Source organism: Schistosoma haematobium, chromosome ZW (genome assembly GCF_000699445.3).
Source record: "Schistosoma haematobium chromosome ZW, whole genome shotgun sequence".
In the NCBI taxonomy this organism is placed as follows: Eukaryota; Metazoa; Platyhelminthes; class Trematoda; order Strigeidida; family Schistosomatidae; genus Schistosoma; species Schistosoma haematobium.
This window is the reverse complement of record NC_067195.1, coordinates 78,031,161-78,052,426: the sequence shown is the minus strand read 5'-3', so window position 1 is coordinate 78,052,426 and position 21,266 is coordinate 78,031,161. Positions and strand designations below refer to the sequence as shown.

At 33.9% G+C, this 21,266-nt stretch overlaps 1 protein-coding gene across 1 annotated transcript; it reads left to right on the top strand.

Moving 5' to 3' along the window:
• The first annotated feature begins 421 nt into the window (after window positions 1–421).
• TPRG1L_2 (Tumor protein p63 regulated) lies at window positions 422–16,542 on the top strand. Its single transcript, XM_012939110.3, has 6 exons — window positions 422–647; window positions 827–961; window positions 5,053–5,141; window positions 8,214–8,390; window positions 13,728–13,992; window positions 15,472–16,542. Exons 2-6 carry the CDS (start codon window positions 830–832, stop codon window positions 15,574–15,576), a joined length of 768 nt encoding a protein of 255 aa, XP_012794564.2. The 5' UTR covers window positions 422–647; window positions 827–829; the 3' UTR covers window positions 15,577–16,542.
• Window positions 16,543–21,266: the final 4,724 nt, after the last annotated feature.

Genomic DNA, 21,266 nt, shown 5'->3' with positions numbered 1-21,266 from the left:
TATTAAGACAAACACAAATAGATAACTTGTTGAAATATCTAAATGGCAGGAACAGGTAGCCCAGATGCTCAAGCAGGCCGCAGTCTATTCAATTTATTTACACCGTTGCTATACTCTACTAAAGTGTCTTCAATATTAACTTCCAACTAAACCCTCTCATAAAAGTAATTTGAAACCCATTATGTAATTATGATGTTTAAATATCACAGATTGTAAGCAGTTAATGAGAACTAGACGAAATAAAAATGAATTCATGCTATTCTACTAGAATGTTTGTTCTTGCTCTATGTAAAACCTAAAAATATTTTAGATCCTCTTTATTCATTTCCCTTTTTATTAATTTTCATATTATTTCATTAATCAATATTTGTACTTCTTTTTAAATCAATAATACAAGGGGGGGTAACAAATTATTTAGGAAACTAAAACTTATTCAAGCTTATCAATGATTGGTTCTAATAATGAAGCATAAAAAATAACTAACCAATCATAAATAGAGTATAATAATTAATCAATAATTTTTTTAAAGGTCAAATGAGTTTGAAAAGAAGATACAAAAATCATTTCAAGGAAGAAAAAAAAGCTGAATCGAGATTTTCTCCGTATACACCCATTATTTATTGAATATTGAAGGGTTCAAGTTGAAAGTGATCGATTTGTTTGTTTGTTTGTTTATTTCCCTATTTTTTTTGGTTCTCTCAAAATATATTTTACACATAATCAATACAGAAAGTTTTGTGTTATAGAAGTAAATTCACAAAAAGAGGGGGGAAAAATCTCTTTTTTTTTCTTTTTGAAAATAATTTTTACTTTAATAAATTCAAAGAAAATGAATTTCACTGAAGTATTAAAGAAAATTCCAACACCACAAGTTTCGATGCCACAAATACCACAAATGAGTAAATTCGGAATAAACAATAATAAAGAAGATATAGGAAAAGCTCCAATGAATATGACACAGGTTAGTTTATCTTTTTATTCTTTTATTTTTTGTGAAAAATGTCATTTATATATCAGAAGGGGTTTTGTGGAGATTTTAGAAATTTCAATAGTTGAAATCATGAGTCAGTTGAAGCTAGATCACCATGGAAAACTTGGAAACACCGGCTCAGTGGTCTAATGGTTAAGCGCTCGCGCGCGAGACCGATAGGTCCTGGGCTTGAATCTCGTGAGGGGCGGGACCGTAGATGCGTAATGCTGAGGAGTCCCATACTAGGACGATACGGCTAATGATTTCAACTATTGAAATATAGATTTTGATAATAAGTAGTATAATGATTATAAGTATTATCAATTAATTTATTACTTTAAAGAGAGCAAGGACGAACATTGGTGCTGAATAATAAATGGATTCATTTTATTTCGTTAGGTTCTCATCAGCTGCTTACAACCTAAAATATATGAAAATCAACTTTATTATAGATATTGACATACTTATACATAAGAGGGTGATCGAAGATGTATCATGATGTAGCGAAGACTTCAACAGAGTTAATAAGGTCAGCAGTGCCATCGTACGACATCTCCTTGACACACGACGTGAAATCGATACATTGAAGTCCTTCAAGGTGATTAACAAACAATCAAACTCCAGTCTTTTAAAATTTGCCGAAGCGATAGCAATCAAACGTCTAAAACCAGATGTGTGTATACAAAAAGAGAAAGTAATAAATCTTTCTTTACACTGGTAACATTAAACCCCCTTACGTCATTCATTATTTTAACATTTTCTGAAGTTTATTTGCATCATTGTCATTTTTCTTTAACTCATAACTAAATGATTTCAATTCATATCCTTCTTTATTATCATTAATCTATTTTCAGTTCATGACATAATCATCTAATGTTTGTTACCTCCATGAGTTCTAATCACTAGTTCAATGTTCTGGAACTTTCCTCCCTAAACTTTATTTATCCAAAACAAACAATCTTTATGACCCCATTAACTCTATCGGAATCTTCACCACATCATGGTACATCTTTGATCACCCTTTTATGTATAAATAAGTATGTCAATATCGATAATAACGTTGATTTTCATATATTTTAGGTTATAAACAGCTGATGAGAACCTAACGAAATAAAATGAATCCATTTACTATTATGCACTAATCTTCGTCCTTGCTCTCTTTAAGGTGATTGAAGGAAATATGTGTATGAAAAAACGTATTACTATTTATGCCCCATTGGTTAGGTTGAAGGTTCCTTAATCTTTTCTTTCGTGACATAACTTGGTCAGTGAATAGACTTTTTCTAATCGTTCTTATAGATCAATAATCTTAACCACTGTCCTAACAACTGGTTATCGTTTGGATACTTTTTTCTGGTTAGCGTTTTTTAAGCGAGTTAGTTTTCTACGGGATGGCTTCGCTAACCCCATGCCCAACCATCCTTCTTTATCCGGGCTTCGGACGGGCAGCACCCCAAGAGAAGCTCCAGGCGGAGTTAACAACAAAGTTTTGAATCAATATTTATTACCTTGGATATGAAATAACATTAATATTCATTTGAATATTAACGTTAATGTAGATGCAGACTACTTGGTTGAGATCCGAGTGACTATCGTAACCAGTGGTTGGAGACTGTGGATGATATGGCTCAGAATCGATAACAATTGCGTCGGTGTATATACCCTTTGTCTACCCTTAAACCATAAGATCAAAATTGCTTTACATCTTTCTTTCTACGAAATAATTCTTTCTTTCTGTACTATATCCATACACGCAATCTTTCTTTTATATATTACCACCACTGAAGTAACTACTTCTAGGCATTTGGTGTTCATCTTGTTGTACTTATGAGGTATGGCAACTTGGACCGATGCATATATGCACCTGATCCTACGTTGTAGCCCACTGACTGACTGAACATTCATTTGAAAAATTATAGTGACCAATGAATGATGTTTATCTCAGTACTTATTGAATGTTCAGTGAATTTGGTTACCTTATCAAATACATAACACTTTCATCAAGGAAATATTATATAAAACCTTTAAGTTGATATCGGCAGATATTAAATGTTTCAATAATGTTCCATTATATATGTACATTATGCTTAACCATCCTGTTAACTAGAGATACGATATTAACTGAAAACATGTATTTGTTCAACGAAAGAGGACAATTAAAAGTATTGAAGGATAATAAATATGGTTTATTCCTTTCACTATTCCTTACATTACAATCTCCAAAAACCTCTATTCATAATTAGATATTTAGGAATTGATCTTCTACATCAAACATTTGATAACATTAAGTGATCATGATAAAGATTTCAAAAATAGATGGGCTGTGGTTAAAAGCACAATCTAAGATGAGGGTTTCGTCCTATTCAGGTCACGTAAACTGGATTTAGCCGCATCCGAGTGTTGATGTTCATACTGGGTCTCAATAATGAGGAATGTCTTAGAAAATATTTAAGAACTGAAGATAGGCTATTCATCAAGGATCTAGCCGAGTTTTAACTCCTCTATGGTTTATATTGTAACATTACTTAACCAGAGATGATCATTACATTTCAGGCATATTATTTCTTAATTGTTATCAGCTTATTTGTTTATTTCTCAAGTCATTTAATTAGTTATCACAAACCCCAAAATACTTTATTATTACTATGTCTTGGCAATGTGATTTATTTGTACTATCTTATCAAATCTTTTGAGTCTTATTTGTATCCCTATACTCTTTATCACACTATACTTGTAGGTATTTAAGCTACTTGAGGGTTTTTTTATACTATAAACTTGAAATTTGAGGTTATGGTAATGTTTCTGTTAACAAACTTTGATGAGAAATATGACTTTTTTTGACTAAGAGGTTTGTGAAGACAGCATTAGAGATATGAAATTATAGAAAATATTCATGTGATTAAACTGGGTTTTCCAAGTACCATAGTGTTTATAATTGTCAACAAAAGATAAAATGGACTTTTAGAATGCATGAATTGTGGCTAACATTTGGGTTGAAAACACGGGTTTCGTCCTATTTGGGGTTCTCCATATGGACATACCTATACCCAAGTCCTGTATTCTTACAAGAACTCGAACACCATGCCTTCCGTTTCAGGTGCCTACTTAAGCGATCCGCATGTATACCAACTAACACTGATCACAGTTCAGTCAAGAATACCAACAACGGGATAATTCAAACTGTTGCAAATTAGATCTGAACTTCTGTTTCGCGTGGTGAACAACTTTGAATTAATTTAGCTTGTATTATTTAACTACTTTCAAACCTTACAGTAGTATATAAGTGTGTGTATCATTAGTTGTAGACCCGAAATTGGTATCCTTTGAGCTATCGTGGCCAAAATGTAATTACCGAAAATAGACTTCAAACCGAACTTTGGCTGAAAAGTTAAGTCCTACGGATTGATCATTTGACTAGCAGAGGTTAGCCTTATATCACTCCGACATATGTCAAGCACATATGGACGTTTTGTTTCTTTAAATTTACAAGCTACTCACCTAAAATACTGTCAATGAAAATTAGATTATATGTCAGATGAAGAGTTTAATGATAACAGATTCGTGGAAAGTTGTGTCCTCTTTGTATAAATAGGAACTATTTTTATCATTCAGTAACTCAGGTCTGATTCTCTATATGTGACGAAGGAGTTTCTGTTCTCTAAAAACGGTAAAGAGACTTGCTGATTTTTCTGTCCATAAGATTCCCTTAGGTGTGAGGTTTATGAAGACTCCTCATTTCTGAGGCTACAGAAACCATAAACTAACTTTAAGTAGACAGTCATCAAAAACCATAATGCATATGACCCATGTTTAGTCTGAGAATGGAATTTATATTAAAACTAATAGTTATTAAACCCAGACATTTCAAACGTAGATGTGTTCGTGTCACTATTCCACTATTAGTGAGCTGGTATTCGATGATCTACACTATCCATACTACTAAAACCACGAATTGTGGTGTGATTACCGTCTAACAGTTTATTCACTTGACAGTATTACGAATTTGTTTTGCATTTTTGATAATTGTTGTTCAGCTTTTCTACATTTTTTTTCTGATTGATATTTTTTTATTGATAAATTAGGAGGATATGCAACAATTGATTCATTACATTGGTGAATCTGTTCTTATTCCAGAGGATGGAGCGTTTATTGCATTGTGGATTCTTACTCTGTAAGTCATTTATTTTAATGCCTCTCTTTTGATGTGTTTATCAGAAGTTGAGTTGACAGATTAATTAATAAGCAACTTTGAGTAACTACATCATCCTAAACGATTATCGAAAGTTAATATGTTTATTACATACATATCTAATGCCTATTGTGGTGTATGCTATTTATGTTGACAAATATAAGTAGTAGTTCAAGTCGTTACAGTGACTATTACACAAAGTTTAACGGAAGCCCTATCAATCCTCTATATGTGTACATTCCTGTTTCTTGCATAAAAACATTATTTACGAAATCTTAGCAACATGAATGAATGACGTTGGGTCTTGAATTTCTTTGGCTAGTAACATCATCTTATCGAGAGTTGAATAAACTGAGTAAATGAAATTCTTTCTAAAATCTAGTTTGATCTAGCTAACTGAGCCTAGTCAGTCAGTCAGTTACAAAGTAAGATCAGGCACATACATGCATCGGTCCAATATACCACACTTCATTAGCACAGCAAGATGAACACCGGATTCAAAGAAGCAGTTAACTCAATGTTGTAATTTATAAAGCAAAGATTTTATGCGAGGATATAGTACAGAAAGAAAGATATGAAATAATTTTAATCTCATCGTTTAAGGGAAGACGCCATTGTGATTGGTTCTGATCCATGTCACCCAGAGTCTCCGACCATTGGTTACGATAGTCACGCGGACCCCAACCAAGTGGTCTGTTTCTACCAACATGGATCAGACCACAAGTTAGTCACTTCAAGCAGATGCCACGTTTTCGTTTGGCCGCCCCCCTAACATTTTGTATAGAAGTTTAACTTGACAGTTTGTTTCGTATCAACGAGTCTTATATTATCAATAGTACATTTAGTAGGTCAATGGTTACCCATTATAGCTTCTGGACAGGTCAATTTATCTGTTCTTCTTAAGTCATGTTTTGGCCTTGTCAATTATTCACTTATCAATCTTGATCGTTTTTATATAGGCATGTGTAAGTACATCTTATCTTACTCATCTCATGTTTGTAGCTTATTTTTGTATGATTAATTAACTTTTAGTTAAATGGAGTTGGCTCACACTCCGTCTTTACTGCGCACTATCTCGTTTCGTTCTGTTTTCGTCGCTTCATTCCTCCGATTGTCTGTTCAAATGTATTTAAAAATTCATCCTCCTATTTTACTTATTTAATTCCGTTATATTCACTAACGTGGCCTAAGTTGATAATTATATACAAGAATTGACTATATATATAACTTCAACTAATCTACGGATTTGAATATATCCCCCCTCTCTTCTCAATTATTTCTCTTATCCCCATGAGTTTATTCATAATGTTTTTCTAATAACATCTTATTTTATTTAACCTTTCTATTGTCTTTTATTATTGTGACAAAAACCACTAATTATCTTACCACATTTATATGATAGTCTGTTGTTAACTCATCGGTATTACACTACATCGGACAAAGCGAACGCCCTCTTCATCTTCGCTTGGATGAACATCAATTAACAGTCAAACACCATAACATGTCCTCATTTATATTAATGCACTTGGACAACTGCGGACACACATTGGACAAGAAAAATGTGGAAATTTTGAATAGAGGCAATTTAAAAAATACCAGAGAATTTTTAGAAGCTTGGCACTCAACAATCAACAAGCACATTGAAATCGATCCAATTTATCAATCAATCAAGAAAATTATGTACAAACATAGGAACAAAAATCAGACCAATAGGAGATAAAACCAGACCAAATAAGTGAACAGTGATAGGTTTGAGGTTAATAAGAATCAATCAACATCAAGGTGTACAACACAAGCTGTGAACCACATGTGAAAAAATTCGAACACTTCACTTCTATCTGAAGTTTGTGCTGTTGATGTCATTCAGAAGAACGATGAGAGCTCCGCGACCAAACCATCCAGCTCAGAGAACAAAACTTTAACAAATTATTACAAGGCTTTTCATTTGCATACATTGCATAATCTATTATTATTATCTTTCTATTACATCATATTTATTGATTGTTCATATATCCTCATAGGATTACTAGTTAGAATTTCATACTATCTCACTGGAGTCAGGTACAAAGAACCACTAAACTAATATACAAATTTACGAATAGCCAAGGCTTCAATAAACTTAAGGTTTCGTCCTTGACAATTTATATACGACGTTCTAAAAGGTCAGTGTATAGGAAACCAACCTGGACGGGACGATACTTAAATTTCCATAGTTTTTGTCCATTGAAATACAAGCGAGGCCTGGTTAAGTGTCTTTTTAAGAGGACTCAAAGAATTCGTACTTCTGACACGGTGGAAAAAGATGAAAAGTTACTGACTGACACATTAATAGCTAATGGTTATCCACTAAAGTTTATTAATAGGTGCAAAAGTCAGTTAATGCCAAGACCTCTTGTTCCAAAGAAAAAAGTTTATATCAATCTACCATAAAGAGACAAATCCAACAGCATAGTTTTAAGACAGAGATTGAAAGCAGCCATTGAGAATACGTATTATGCTGGTCATTTGGTTGTGATTGAAAAGTCTAAGCCCATGATTCCTAATAGAATCAAACAATGCACTAATGATTACGTCACATCCCATTGTATTTACCAATTTACATGTTTGTGTGGACACACATACATAGGGAGGAGTAATCGAACAATGCAATCAAGGATCACTGAACATGTGCCTAGATGGCTTCAAAATCAATGTGTGTCAAATGAGCCGATCAATGTGGGAGGTAGAAAACCAAGTTCATCGATAGCGAAACATATAATTGAAACGGGGCACAAAATTGACATTAATACAGCTTTTAGAACGTTGTATAGAAATTGTCAAGGTCGAATTCTCAAGTTTATTGAAGCCTTGGCTTTTCGTAAATTTACCCCCCCCTTTATGTATACAAAAACAATTTGTCGTAACCTTGAATTTAATATATAAATCACTGGATAAACAATTATTCCCTTAATGTAACCATGGCTATTATGAGAATATGGTACTTAACCAAAACAATTTTTAAAAAAAAGATTTACTATAAATGTTTCATATAGTATTTCAAATATAATTTTGTAGCATTGATCATTGGAATAATGAACATGAACGTTTAATTGTATTAACTGAAAGAAATTTCTATATATTAAGATATGATTTTCTTCAATGTCGTGTACGTGATAGTCGTCGTGTAGGTCTTGGACAATTGATTAGTGTTATAACTGGACCACTTGTATTTCCAGCAAAATCATTAATGCCGTAAGTGATTTTCTATTTTTTTTAATTTTTTTAATATTTTTAATTTATCCTTCAAATCAAATGACTTATTTACTTACGTCTGTTACTCTATCCTTACGAAATCCTGCCTGTTGATCTCGAAGTTGGGCGTCTACGGAGTCCTTCATTCTGTTTAACAATACCCTGTTGAAGACTTTTCCCGGTATTGAGAGAAGAATGATGTCCCTGTAGTTATCGCACTTTCTGAGATCTCCTTTCTTTGGTATTTCGACCAGAAGTCCTTCTTCCCAGTCTGTTGGTACTTGTTCCTCATCCCAAATCTTACTGAAGAGAATGCGGAGTATCCTTGCAGTAACCGCTACGTCTGCTTACAGTGCCTCTGCTGGAATGTTGTCTGGTCCTGCTGATTTCTTCAATTGTTGGTGGGCCAACATTGATTAGGAGGACCTTGGGTACTGCTTCGATGAAACTAGATTGAATTGAGTAAATTGTGAAAATTATTTCAATGGGAAGATGTTTTTCATCAATCTGTAAAACTATAATAAACTGATGAGTACTGAATGGATGATTCTTTAAAGGAATAGGTCATTAATAGTCTTCATTCATGACTGTGATAGGATATGAACTTAGGATATTGATGAATCATAATAAAATTATCACCTTTGAACTAATTTACTAGGATCTATTAGTTCATGGTTTCAATTTAAGCCAGTTCACTATATAGTGAGTATCATTCTATACAGACGATTACAAGTACCAAACGTAGACAAAACAGTTGACCGGTGTTTCTTAATTTCTAATGCGGCGAGACTCTAATTTATGGACGAGCCAATCAGAGGCGTTTTAGAGATTTCAAGGTTACGGCGCCAACTTTAGTGCCTAATGCTAATGTACGATCGGTTCACAAGGAATTTTGTACAAAACGTGATAATTGAGTAGCTATAACAAATAAAACGGTGGGACTATAATTTGTTGACGAATCAATCAGGTATAAGATAATAGATCTCGGATTTTAACGTGAAAACCTTTCATCCATTTGGCTAAATAAATTTCTGGGATTATAGCTGATGTCAGTTCGTGATGAAAACCCCATTTATAATTCCTAACTAAGGCAAATTACGACAATTAATGCGAACTGGATAATAAAAGCACCAGTAACACTGGCTGCAGCCAGGTACTACAATATATACAAATGTTTGGAGAGCGTACAGTCTCCTAAATAGGCTTGGTTATGTTCATCGTGTCGTTATTCACAAGTAGCATTTTGTTCACTCAACAACCGGAGTGCACATAAACATTATTGAAGCCATGTGGTCGAGGCTGAAAGAGTATTTGAGACTTTATCATGACTCCAGAGGTCGACTATTCTGTAGCCATATGGATGATTTCCTCTACTGCATGCATTACGATTTTAGAACCACTGAACCTCTTTCTAACCTTGACAAGTTTTTGATCCACGTATAAGAAGTGTATCCATTTTGTTTCCTTGGTTTTGTATAATATATTTTTACTCTATACTGAGTGTTTGCTGATTGGCTGATATTTCTCAAGCTCGCTCAGGTTTCGTTCGGAGGTCGTCCATAAATTAGAGTCTCGCTTCTAATGCTTCTTCAGTTTATATCAATTTGTAATAGAAAATACAATCATATTATTAAGTTACTTTATTGAACAATCGATAAAGGTTAAATCAGTTTTATTCTCTAAGTATCTGAAATCCCTAAATGTTTATTAAAATAACTTATCATGGTAAATTTAACTTGGTGTCATTGTTAATTAAATGACACATTGATTTTTCTTGTATTCTGTGGATAATAATAGCAATATGAACTGTTGATAAAACGATACTGTACTTACTTACACCTGTTAACTTTCGTGGAGGAGCATAGGCCACCTACAAACATTCTCCGTTCAGCTCTGTCCTGGACAATCCTTTCCAGTTTTTTTTCTCCAATTAATATTCACCTTTTTAATGTCTGTTTCCGATTCTCGACCAAGTATGTCCTTCGACCTTCCTTTTTTTCCGTTTCCCTTCAGGATTTCAAGTTAGCTCTTGTTTCGTGACGAAGTTTAGTGATTTCCGTAATATATGCTCTATCCACTTCCAAAGTGTTTTCCTAATTTCATCTTCAGGTCGAAGCTAGTTTATCCTCTCCCACAGCAGACTGTTGATGATGGTATCCGGCCCACGGATATTAAGTATCTAGACATAAATAAGGATAAATTATCTTTTGGTTAACTGAACACTGTAATTGTGTGTATATAAATAACTTAAAATATTTTAACAGTTGAATTCACGAGCCAATCCATGCCAGATTATCATTGAATACCTGAAAGTACTGGATGGCCGTTTCATCCTAATGTGAGACTCCTCATCATTGTGCATCCACGATCCCTCACACGAGAATTGAAGCAGGACCTTCGGTCTCAAGCGCGAATGCCTAACCTCTAGACCACTGGGCCGGTATCCAACGATCTTAATGTCTGACCCATGGTATTGGGCGACGCGGATCGAACTCCACTGGTTACGGCTTAAAATATGTTTATTGCCACACTAACTTGAAACTGTGATTGTAAATTTTTACTGAATGAATAGTTCAGAATATTTTATCTAAAGCAGAGAAGTCGATGATAGGAAAACTTGGTAAATGTTCAACATTGAATCTTGATTTGTGATAGGAGAGATTTTAGTTAACAAAGTATGAGTAATTCGAACAAACAGTAAAAGAAATACATATTATATCCTAGCGAAGATTAAATTACGAGTAACTTCTGTGACTTATTAATGGATTTATATTATATACATATATTCCTGTTGTATAACCGTTCAGTAACTAGAATATGTATATTTATATTCCTCTTATTATAAGCTTCATTTTGACATATAGATTACTATTATATGCTTTACTGTTCATAAGATATCTTCAGTTTATTGATTACTTTCTCCCACGTTCACAGCCACTTTTTGGCTTGATCTTGTATAATTGTTATTTCCTATTATAAGGTGTGATGCGGGCTGTTTGGTTGGTATATAAACCAAGTATGTCTGAAATAAGTGGTTGGCATAATGGAAGCTGGTATTGGTGTTCTGGACTCAGTTGGACGGGCTGAGCGATCAAAGGACCAATAAAGACGCTAGGCTGATCAGATCGGTCGAACGTCATTAGTTTAGCACATTACTAAGATTGACTAAGCCGTATTTCGATCGGCGAATAAATCACATAATGACTAATCAGATTTAAAGTCACAACAATAAACATATTTCTTTTAAGTGTTAATTATGATATGGATGAAAGTTACGACTTCATTTACAGTGATTTCTTTGAAAGAAAAGCTTAGTCGAAAGTATGTTGAGGATTTTCAGGCACTTTTCATAAGTTATAAGCTAACTATAGATAACAGTTGTGATATTATCATTACTGAATGTAAATGATAGTTAACCATTTTTAGTACACAACTATAACGAGTGTTACACATTGAAATGAATCCATTATTATCATTATTATTAGCTTTATTCAATATCATATTTCTGGTACAATATAGAATTCTCAGCACAAAGTATTCCAGAGAGTTTCCGTTTCTTACTTCTTGATCCATCCTGACGATAATATATTGAGTAGTCACCAGTTAGATGTTAGTAGTTCAGGAATCGATATCTGAATGATGTATATTCTTTTCGATGTATAATGTCAACAACCACGATGTCTCTAATTGTACATTTTTGTAAATTGTACGGTGAAAGGTCGTGAACTTTTCACAAATGCAATTGAATACGAAAGGCAATTAATTGACATAATGATTTGTTAAAACAAACAAGGAAACAGATATTTTGTTGAAATATCTAGATGACAGTGTGGTGGTCGGTATTCAATATAATACTTAAACTTCGCATACAGTTCGTCTTGATAACCGTCACTAGATAACGCCCCAACGGTATATTAATCAGAAGGCGAATACGTAGTGTTGATTACGTTTATTATGCGACCACACACAGATATCCAAAATTACAGGTGCGTTAAGCTAGCATGAAAGAGTTGTGCCGAAAAGCAAGCAGGCAAGCAAGCGAGTGAGTCAGCGAATGTGAGTACGAGTAAGCGAGTACAAATAAGCAAGTGCTAATAAGTGAGAGAGCAATGAATATGAGTAATATGGACATATATATACATAGTGAAATGAATGAATCGTCGAATCAATTAAGCAACTGATAAGTAAGGCTAGCAGATTAAATATATGCGTAGGCAGTAAGCAATGCTCAAGCATAACATGTTCATACATTCGCAACAATAATAAAGATACAATGATATAGATAAGTTGTTGTTGTTGTTGTACGGATAACTGCAGTTCGTTAATAAGTTAACAAGATGACTTAATCGAACTAAATGTGAACAAAACTCAATTGCTATAACAGAAACAAGTAGCCGAGATATTTAAGTAGACCATCACGAATAACTAATTCTAAATAGAAATTTATGGTATATATATATATTTATAGTACGTTGTTTTATATACTGTGTTAAGATCTGACTTATCATCCAAGAGATTATCATTTATGTTATGGAATGGTACAAATTTAGTATTTCCTAACATTTCATAGTGTATTATAGTGAAACAACAGTGGTCTTGAGTGCTGTTAGATTAGAGGTGGATTAGAGGTGGTCTTAGTGATCTGAGAGCGTGACCGCAGCGCCCAAGGGACAACTGCATGAGGTCGGTCACACACGACCTTTTTATGAGTAATTTTTGTGTTAGCTCCGTACTTGTTGAAACCTTACCGCTGGAGACGGATATCTGTGGGATAAGGCGAGGTATGTATTGTTAGGGTCGACCTTTTCTAACCCCACCCCTCCTTGTGGGAAGGCAGCATCGCTGTCATGCTGGTTGTCTGAAAGAAACACCTTACTGCTGCCACACCTCTGTGCAGTCAGCGGTACGATTTCGCCTTCGGACCTTGAATTTGTTGCTTTTAGTCTTACCGCTCTTCAACTGACCTGTCTGACATGGTAGGACCTTGAGAAACGATTGTTCCAGCCAGTATAGTTCGGTTGCTTCGTCACGATAGGCGAGCCCGACCATCACGTCAAGGTAGCAACAACGGTTGGGTTATAGATAAGCAAATGACTTACCAGTATTGAAACACTATGTAAGCCAGTTTTTAACATTATTTCATTATGTATTCTATCAATCGATTTGTTCGTTGTTCAGTAAGCAACTTGTTGAAATACCCTGTGCTGAGAATTCTATATTGTACCAAAAAGATAATATTGAATAAAGCCATTAATAATAATAATAATAATAATAATAATTTTCAATATACCCATTTTTAACTAATTTGTACACAACGTTGTTTGTTTATGTATTTAGTATACGTAGTTCACCTGGTGTTCAGTTAAAATGGGGTGATGAAAATGATGTAAAAATTACACAAAAGTGGAATCCATTATGTCGTAGTTTACCTTATGCTACATTAACTCATCATCCACTTTATTCTAAACGTGATCAATTACCATCAAAACAAGTGAATGTACCAGGTGCCGGTTATGAAGATTTATCTAATCCAGTATCTGTATACGATGTGAATAATTTTCTTACAGCATTACGTGAAGCTTGTTCTGGTATGAATATTCAGGTAAAATAAATGATTTTATTTATCTTTTTTTTATTAGTATGAGAGGATTTGTGGAAAATGTAGAATTTTTATAGTTCAAGTACGAACTAATCGTAGTCAGGCCCAACATTGAAAACCTGAGAGCATTGAAGTCTCGTACTAGGACAAAACAACCATCTAGCTCTAACAAGTTTTCAGTGAGGATCTAGTTGAGGTCAATTGGTGGTTTAAACTACAAAGTACTTTTAGTTAATATGTTTATTTATGATACGGAGAATTGTATGCATATATAAGCTAGCAAAAGAGAAAGTCCGGACTCGAGACATTTGAGAAAACAGACGTATCCTTTGAGGATTTATTTTTACAAGCAACAGATATGATTCCAACGTCAATCAAGGTTTAAAACCATGTTCGTTAATAGCTGTTAATGACACGAGAATGGTGAATACGTCACGAAGTATCTACTGGTCAAATAAAAATGAGAATCCTTACAAGAGCTTAAAGAAGTGTATACTCTAATCAAAAGTAAGCTAGGCAAAGGAGGAGAGCTATTTTTACTGAAAAAGTTGATTAAATTGATAAAATAGGCTCATCAGTGAATGGCATCACGAAATTTCAGGAACTTCTCTGCGATGTTGCTGACTAATCTTCTTAAAGAATCGGGATGCGTGAGGATAGTTACACCTTCCATTCATAAATCACATAAAAATACTAGTTTGAGCAAATTATTATTGTCATTCAGTTACAAGGATCATTGATGACTTAATATCAATGTAAATTTGTGTAGTATCCGACTTGCGATGAAATAGGTCTACATTTACACATATAGTCTTTAATAGTTGAAATTATGAGTCAGTTGAAACTAGACCACCATGGAAAACCTGGAAGCATTGGACAGCCAGGCGTTTCGTTCTAGCATAGGACTCCTCAGAAGTGCACATCCACAATCCCCCCGCGAGATTCAAACTCAGGACCTATCAGTCTCGCGCTCGAACGTTTCACCTCTAGATCACTGAGCCTACCACCATCCAACGGTGTTAATGTCTAACTTCAACCAGTCCACGAAATTGCACCACCGTCCACCATTGTCTTCAGTGAGCTGATATCTCACAACAGACCTGGTTGAACTCCACTGGTCACTGATTCTCACTAGAACTCCAGGAAATGTCTCTTGAAGTTAGTCACAAGTGATCAGATGATTATTATCAGAAGGTTTTCTGTGGAGATTTTAATAACTTCAATAGTTGAAATCATGAGTCAATTGAAGCTAGACCGCCATGGAAAACTTGGAGGCACTGGACGGCCGTTTCATCCTAGTATGAAACTCTTCAGCAGTGCGTATCCCCGATCTTTCGAACTCATAGTAGTCTAGGTTTAATTGACTCACGAATTCATCTATTAAATTACTACAATCATCACAAAAGCCCTTTCTCATCAAAAATATTTGCACAAATTAACTTTATTTCAATTATTTTTTACTTCATTCTTTTCTATTCATAGTTTACCAATGGTGAAATTGTCATTGAAAGTTATGGTAATTTAGGTAGTGTTGTATTCAATCAAAGTAATTTGGGTTTTGCTAAACCAAAACCACCTACATCATGATGATCTATTATATAATGTCAATACTGATTGAATAAATTATAAAATATAATAAAAACAAATGCATTTCCTATAAACAATAATGACATAATATTATCTACGAAAGTTCGTTATTCTCTTCAGTAATTTCTTCTTAAATAATCCTTAGTATTTTCTCTCTCTCTCTTTCTCTCTTTGTTAATCAATATACATTGGATCATAATGGTCATGAATGACTTATTAACAAACAAAAAATAGTTTGATTTGTACTCTCTTAAAATATGATAATCTTCGATTTTAGTTTAAACATTTATACTACTTATTTCTGAAATTAGTATATATATATATATATATATATTGTGATCTTATTATTATTATTATTTAATTTTACTCAAATTGATGTAAAACAATTTTTCAAAATGAAATTGAAAATCGATTATTTATTTATTTGTTTATTTATTTATTTATTTTATCGACTACTTATCATTGACATTTTATTTTTAACCGATTTCCTTCTATACTACTTATATTGTAATTGTGATTGTTTCATTTGTACTGTGATCTATAATAAATACATTAATTGATAAAAAGAAAATACGTATATCATTTAGTCAATCAACTACATACTATATATGTGATGTTAAACATTCTTTGTAAATTATTTTGTTTTAGTTATTCTGGGTACGTAATTTACTTTCCAAGTATAGGATAGTGTAATCATCTTTTGTGTTATACTATGTGAAGGTTAGAGATAATGCGATGGTGAAGATTTGTATCTCAAGTGGATGACTTTGATAAAGTTTTGTTCTATGAGTTGGATAGTCTGATCGTGAAGCTTTTTCATTGTTCTTCTAAAAGACATCATTACAATAAACTTCAGACAGAAGTGAAGGTAAAAGCGATAATACTGTTCTACTTAAATCGTTATAAATGTAACGGATTCGAAACTGTTACCTAATGGCTAAAATTTGATTGATTTTGTGATGAGACTATAATATATGGACGACCTTTGAGCGGTGCTAAAGTGACTTTGAGAGTGTTCACCTAATAAGTAGGATCAAATTAGGGTTATAAACCAGTGCAAGGAACTAGAATTATGATTTACAGTTGATGGTTACGGTTAGGAATTAGATTTAGGGTTTTTTGTCACGAACTGATATCAGCTATAATGTCAAGACTCTATTAAGCCAAATGGATGAATGAATTTCTCGCCAAAATCTAAAACCTGCTGTTGTAAACCCATTTCGTTCGTCCATAAATTATCGTCTCGCCGATTTCATTATTAACTAATTTGATTTATCAAGAGATGTGAAGATATCCAAGCGCTAACTATTATTTTGCTTATTCTGAGGAAACTTTCGTTATATATTTTATATTGAAAGTAAATAAATTTGTATGTCAGTTGCCTTTTAGCCTGGAGTCAACGTATTTACTCGTAATTCTACATTTAAACTCAACTGAGGACCTTTTGAAAATCTACTCTTTAGAAGACTTTTGATATATTAGGTCTTAGTGATGAAAAATATAATAATACTTTCCCAATGAGTAAACTGTCATTAACACATAATGAGTTCAGATCTGAATTAAATTAAATGGCCAAATTGAGATCAGCATTAGTTTTCTTGATGAATCCATTCAATAAAATGTTCTATTAAAGGGGGGTTGCTTACTAAAAATATCTTTTACTAGGAAGTTATTAATCGAATTCCAATGGAGTGGTATCGTGGATGTGCACTGATGAGCAGTCCCACACTAGGACGAAACGATCGTTCAGTACTTCCACGTTTTCCATGATGGTTTCGCTTCAGCTAACTCATGCTTGAAGTTACTAACTTTTAGTCTTAGACATGTTGGTAGATGCAGACTACTTAGTTCAGATTCGCGTGACTATTGTAACCAATGTTTGGAGACTCTGTGTGACATGGTTCAGAATCGATCACAATAGCGTCTTTGTACATATTCTTTGTCTACCCTTAAACTGTGAGATTAAAATTACTTCATACCTTCCTTTTTACGAGTTAGCTCTTTCTTCCTGTATTATTACATTCCTATATGTAATCTTTCTTTTACTACCTTTAAAGTAACTACTATGAATTCGGTGTTCATCTTATTGTGCTAATGAAGTATGGTAACTTTGACCGATGCATATCTGTGCCTGGTCCTACGTTGTAGACGAACGACTGATGTTTATTTATTGCTTATCCTAATCATCGCATGTCTGCAGTTTATTTTTGTTTGACTATAAATATTGAGTCACGCTTTGTCAAGGTAAGACGACTCACTCGCCATCTTCGCTTCGATTTCCCGCCGTTTATTTTGAATGTCTGTTTAGATAAACTAATGCATAAAATAAATTCCTCCAATGTGACTCGTGTATGGTTTCTTACTACCGCCTAGGTAATAGACGAAGTTAAATGGAAGATTTCTGCACATAGTATATTCATACGTCTATCCAAATCAGATTCAAATCAGGGGGACACAAAAAGCTATCTTATGTTTACCATTAATATGATGTACTTTATGTTAAGAATATCGATGTTTTTATGATCATTAAAATGAATAATTGATTTAACTTCCTACACACTGAAGCAGTTATCGATAGAAATCAGTTATACCTATTAGATTAAATAGAATTTGTGCAATTGAATTCTTAGTGTTTGTTATATTTGATAGATGGTGAATTTGGAAGTAAATTCGGTTTCATTAGTTGTTCGAAACTTCCGAACTGCAACTGATCTATCTCTTTTAGTGTATGTACATCCTGTGGTGTTTGCCTCAATATTACTTTAAGCCATTAGCATTATAACTACAAATGAATGGTAATTAGCAGTGGAATCCAGGTCACGCGTTTCCAGCTGACGAGTCCAAAATCGGATGAAACGCGAATCCTTGATTCCACTTCTAGATCTCATTCATCTCTGCCTATAAATTCAGTTTTCTTTGATAATCGTCTTTATATCAGCTCAAAGTTACGACCACTTGGATATTAGCTATCCGGTAATCCTTAGGATTTATATAGCCCACATATTTATTGCTGAAATACAATATTTTGCAACATTTTGACAATATTTTAGTAATGCCGTTGAACTATTAAATGAGTGCCAAGAAAATTATATAATAAATCTTCAGTGTCCTAAAGTTGTCAATAGCCCTTTCCTGAGAATCAGGCTTTTTCAATTAAAATAGGTAGACTATTTGTCGTAAGCGACATAGTTGAAGTACGGAATGTCCTATTTCACCTTATTAATTTGCATTACCATTAAGACGAGATCAATGAACAAGAATTCTTTAGAAGAGGCTATTACCGCATAATTAAATGAAGACAATAGAATAGAAAGCATGCAAACTTCTGAAATCAAAAATATTTAAATTCCATAATATCCAGACAGGATTGGGTTTGTTGTTGTCATATCCGAAGAAGATTAAACTATGGGTAACTTTCGGGAATTATTCATAGACTGTCATTATATATATTCTTATTGCGTAACTGTTAAGTAACTAGTTTATATATATCTATATTCCTCTTATCATAAGCTTTTATTCGATCTATTGACTATTATTATACGATTTACTATTCTTAAGATATTCAGTCAGTCAGTCAGCTACAACGTAGGACCAGGCACATATATGCATCGGTCCAGGTTGCCATACCGCATTAGCACAGCAAGATGAACACCGGATTCATAGGAGTGGTTTGGTCAAAGGTGGTAATATATAGGAGAAAGATTGCACATAAGGATATAGTACAGTAAAAAAGAATAAGTTAGTAGAAAGAAAGATATGAAGTGATTTTAATCTCTTAGTTTAAGGGAAGACAGACAGTGAATACACCGACGCCATTGTGACCGATTCTGAGCCATGTCACCAAGAGTCTCCAACCGTTGGTTACGAAAGTCACGCGGACTCCAACCAAGTAGTCTACATCTACCAACATGGCTCAGACTAGAGGTTAGTGTCTTCAAGCACTGATGCCACGTTTTGGTTTGGCCGCCCCTAGTTCTCTTCCAACCATCTCTAACACCCGTTAGCATTGCGCGTCGTGGTAATCGGTGTTCAGGCATACGTAACACGTAGCCCAACCATCTCAGTCGATGAAGATTAACAACCTCATCAACTGATTTACCATCATTACCTAGTACCCTGCGTCGAACCTCACTATTACTTACCCGGTGATCCCAACAGACGCCAGCAATATTTCTAAGGGATCTGTGGTCAAATACTAGTAGCCTAAGATATTCCCAATATATTACTTCCAGTCTCCTACAATCACGGTCACCTTTTAGCTTGATCCTGTACAATTGTTATTTTCTATTTTATGGTGTGATGCGGTCTGGGTTGTTTGCATATAAACCAAGTATGTCCGAAATATATGATGCATATATTAGGAGAAGATATTTCTGTTCTTGACTCAACATGCAGAGCCAGACGCGAAGGTCTAGTAAGGATTCTAGTCTACTGGATCTTGTCAACACGTCATTGGTTTGGCACAGTGTTAAGATTGTATAAGTCGTATTCTGATTGGCGATCATATCACGCCCAAAAAAAAACACAACATTTGTTGTTCGGTAATTTAAGACAATATTTAACCAAAGCTAAACAACGAAATATAAGACGATTAAGTAGCAATATAACAGAGAATTCAGACTTATAGATAACATATGTGAACAAAAGTATCCAACACTAACGATTATAATATCAAGCTTATACAAAAATAAGTTCACGATAAATCAGAAGCTTTGAATTAATACCTTAACACCACTAACTAAAGTTGTTCACATATTGATGTTGTTGTTACCTTTTTTACTGGCAAGCAAGCTCATAGAGTAAATTCATGAGGTGAGACTATAATTTATGGATGACAATTTGAGAGACAGTAAAATGACCTTGAGAATGTCTACCTACCTACTAGGGATAAATAAGGGTTAAAAAGCAGTTTGAAGAAGAAAGATTATGATTTAAAAGTTGATGGTTAGGGTCAAGAATTAGATTTAGGATTTTCATCACGAACTGACATCATGCTAAAAGACCAAGACTCTGTTTAGTCAAATGGGTGAATGAATATCTCGCCAAAACCTAAGATCTGTTATCGTAAATCCAATTGGTTCGTCCATAAATTATAGTCTCGTCATTAATGAATACAAAATCTATTTGCAAGTTTATTACATTACCAGATAATATAGTAGAGAACAGTTCGGCACTTGATGAGCAATGTATTCAGTTTTTGATGGAGTCTTTTTCTCTGAGCTGGATGGTTTAGTTGTGTAGCTTTCATTGTTCTTCACGACTACACCATTCAGCTCAGAGAACAAAACTCCATCAAAATCATTCACCTGAGCTATAAATCTTCTCTGCCATCTCAAATGTATTTAGTTAATGTTCATTAAGGAACATTGATCTTCCATTTGACACAGTACTCACTATATCAAACTTTATCAAAAAAACTAACAGAGATAAGTATTCCTAGACAACAGTAAATAAGCTAAAAACTGATGAACATAGATAACAATATTTTAGTGGGGCCTTTTATTTTGTATTCATTCACATCGGATGATGTTGTTGAAAAGGTTCACCATTTTAGTGGCCCGAGATCTGACTCCAAGTAGATTTTATGAATGATGGCTGTCGAAATGTATATGTCACCTATCCTCGTATATAATCATTGACTTCAATAGTGTTAGTCAATAACGGAATTAAATATGTCAAATAACGAGAAT

Bases quoted from the DNA above. Each gene is read 5' to 3' on its own strand.
- TPRG1L_2 (XM_012939110.3), top strand. From the start codon at position 830: ATGAATTTCACTGAAGTATTAAAGAAAATTCCAACACCACAAGTTTCG. The intron at 5,142-8,213 runs GTAAGTCATTTA...ATAATTTTGTAG, and splicing joins GCATTGTGGATTCTTACTCT to CATTGATCATTGGAATAATG. The intron at 13,993-15,471 runs GTAAAATAAATG...TTCTATTCATAG, and splicing joins GTTCTGGTATGAATATTCAG to TTTACCAATGGTGAAATTGT.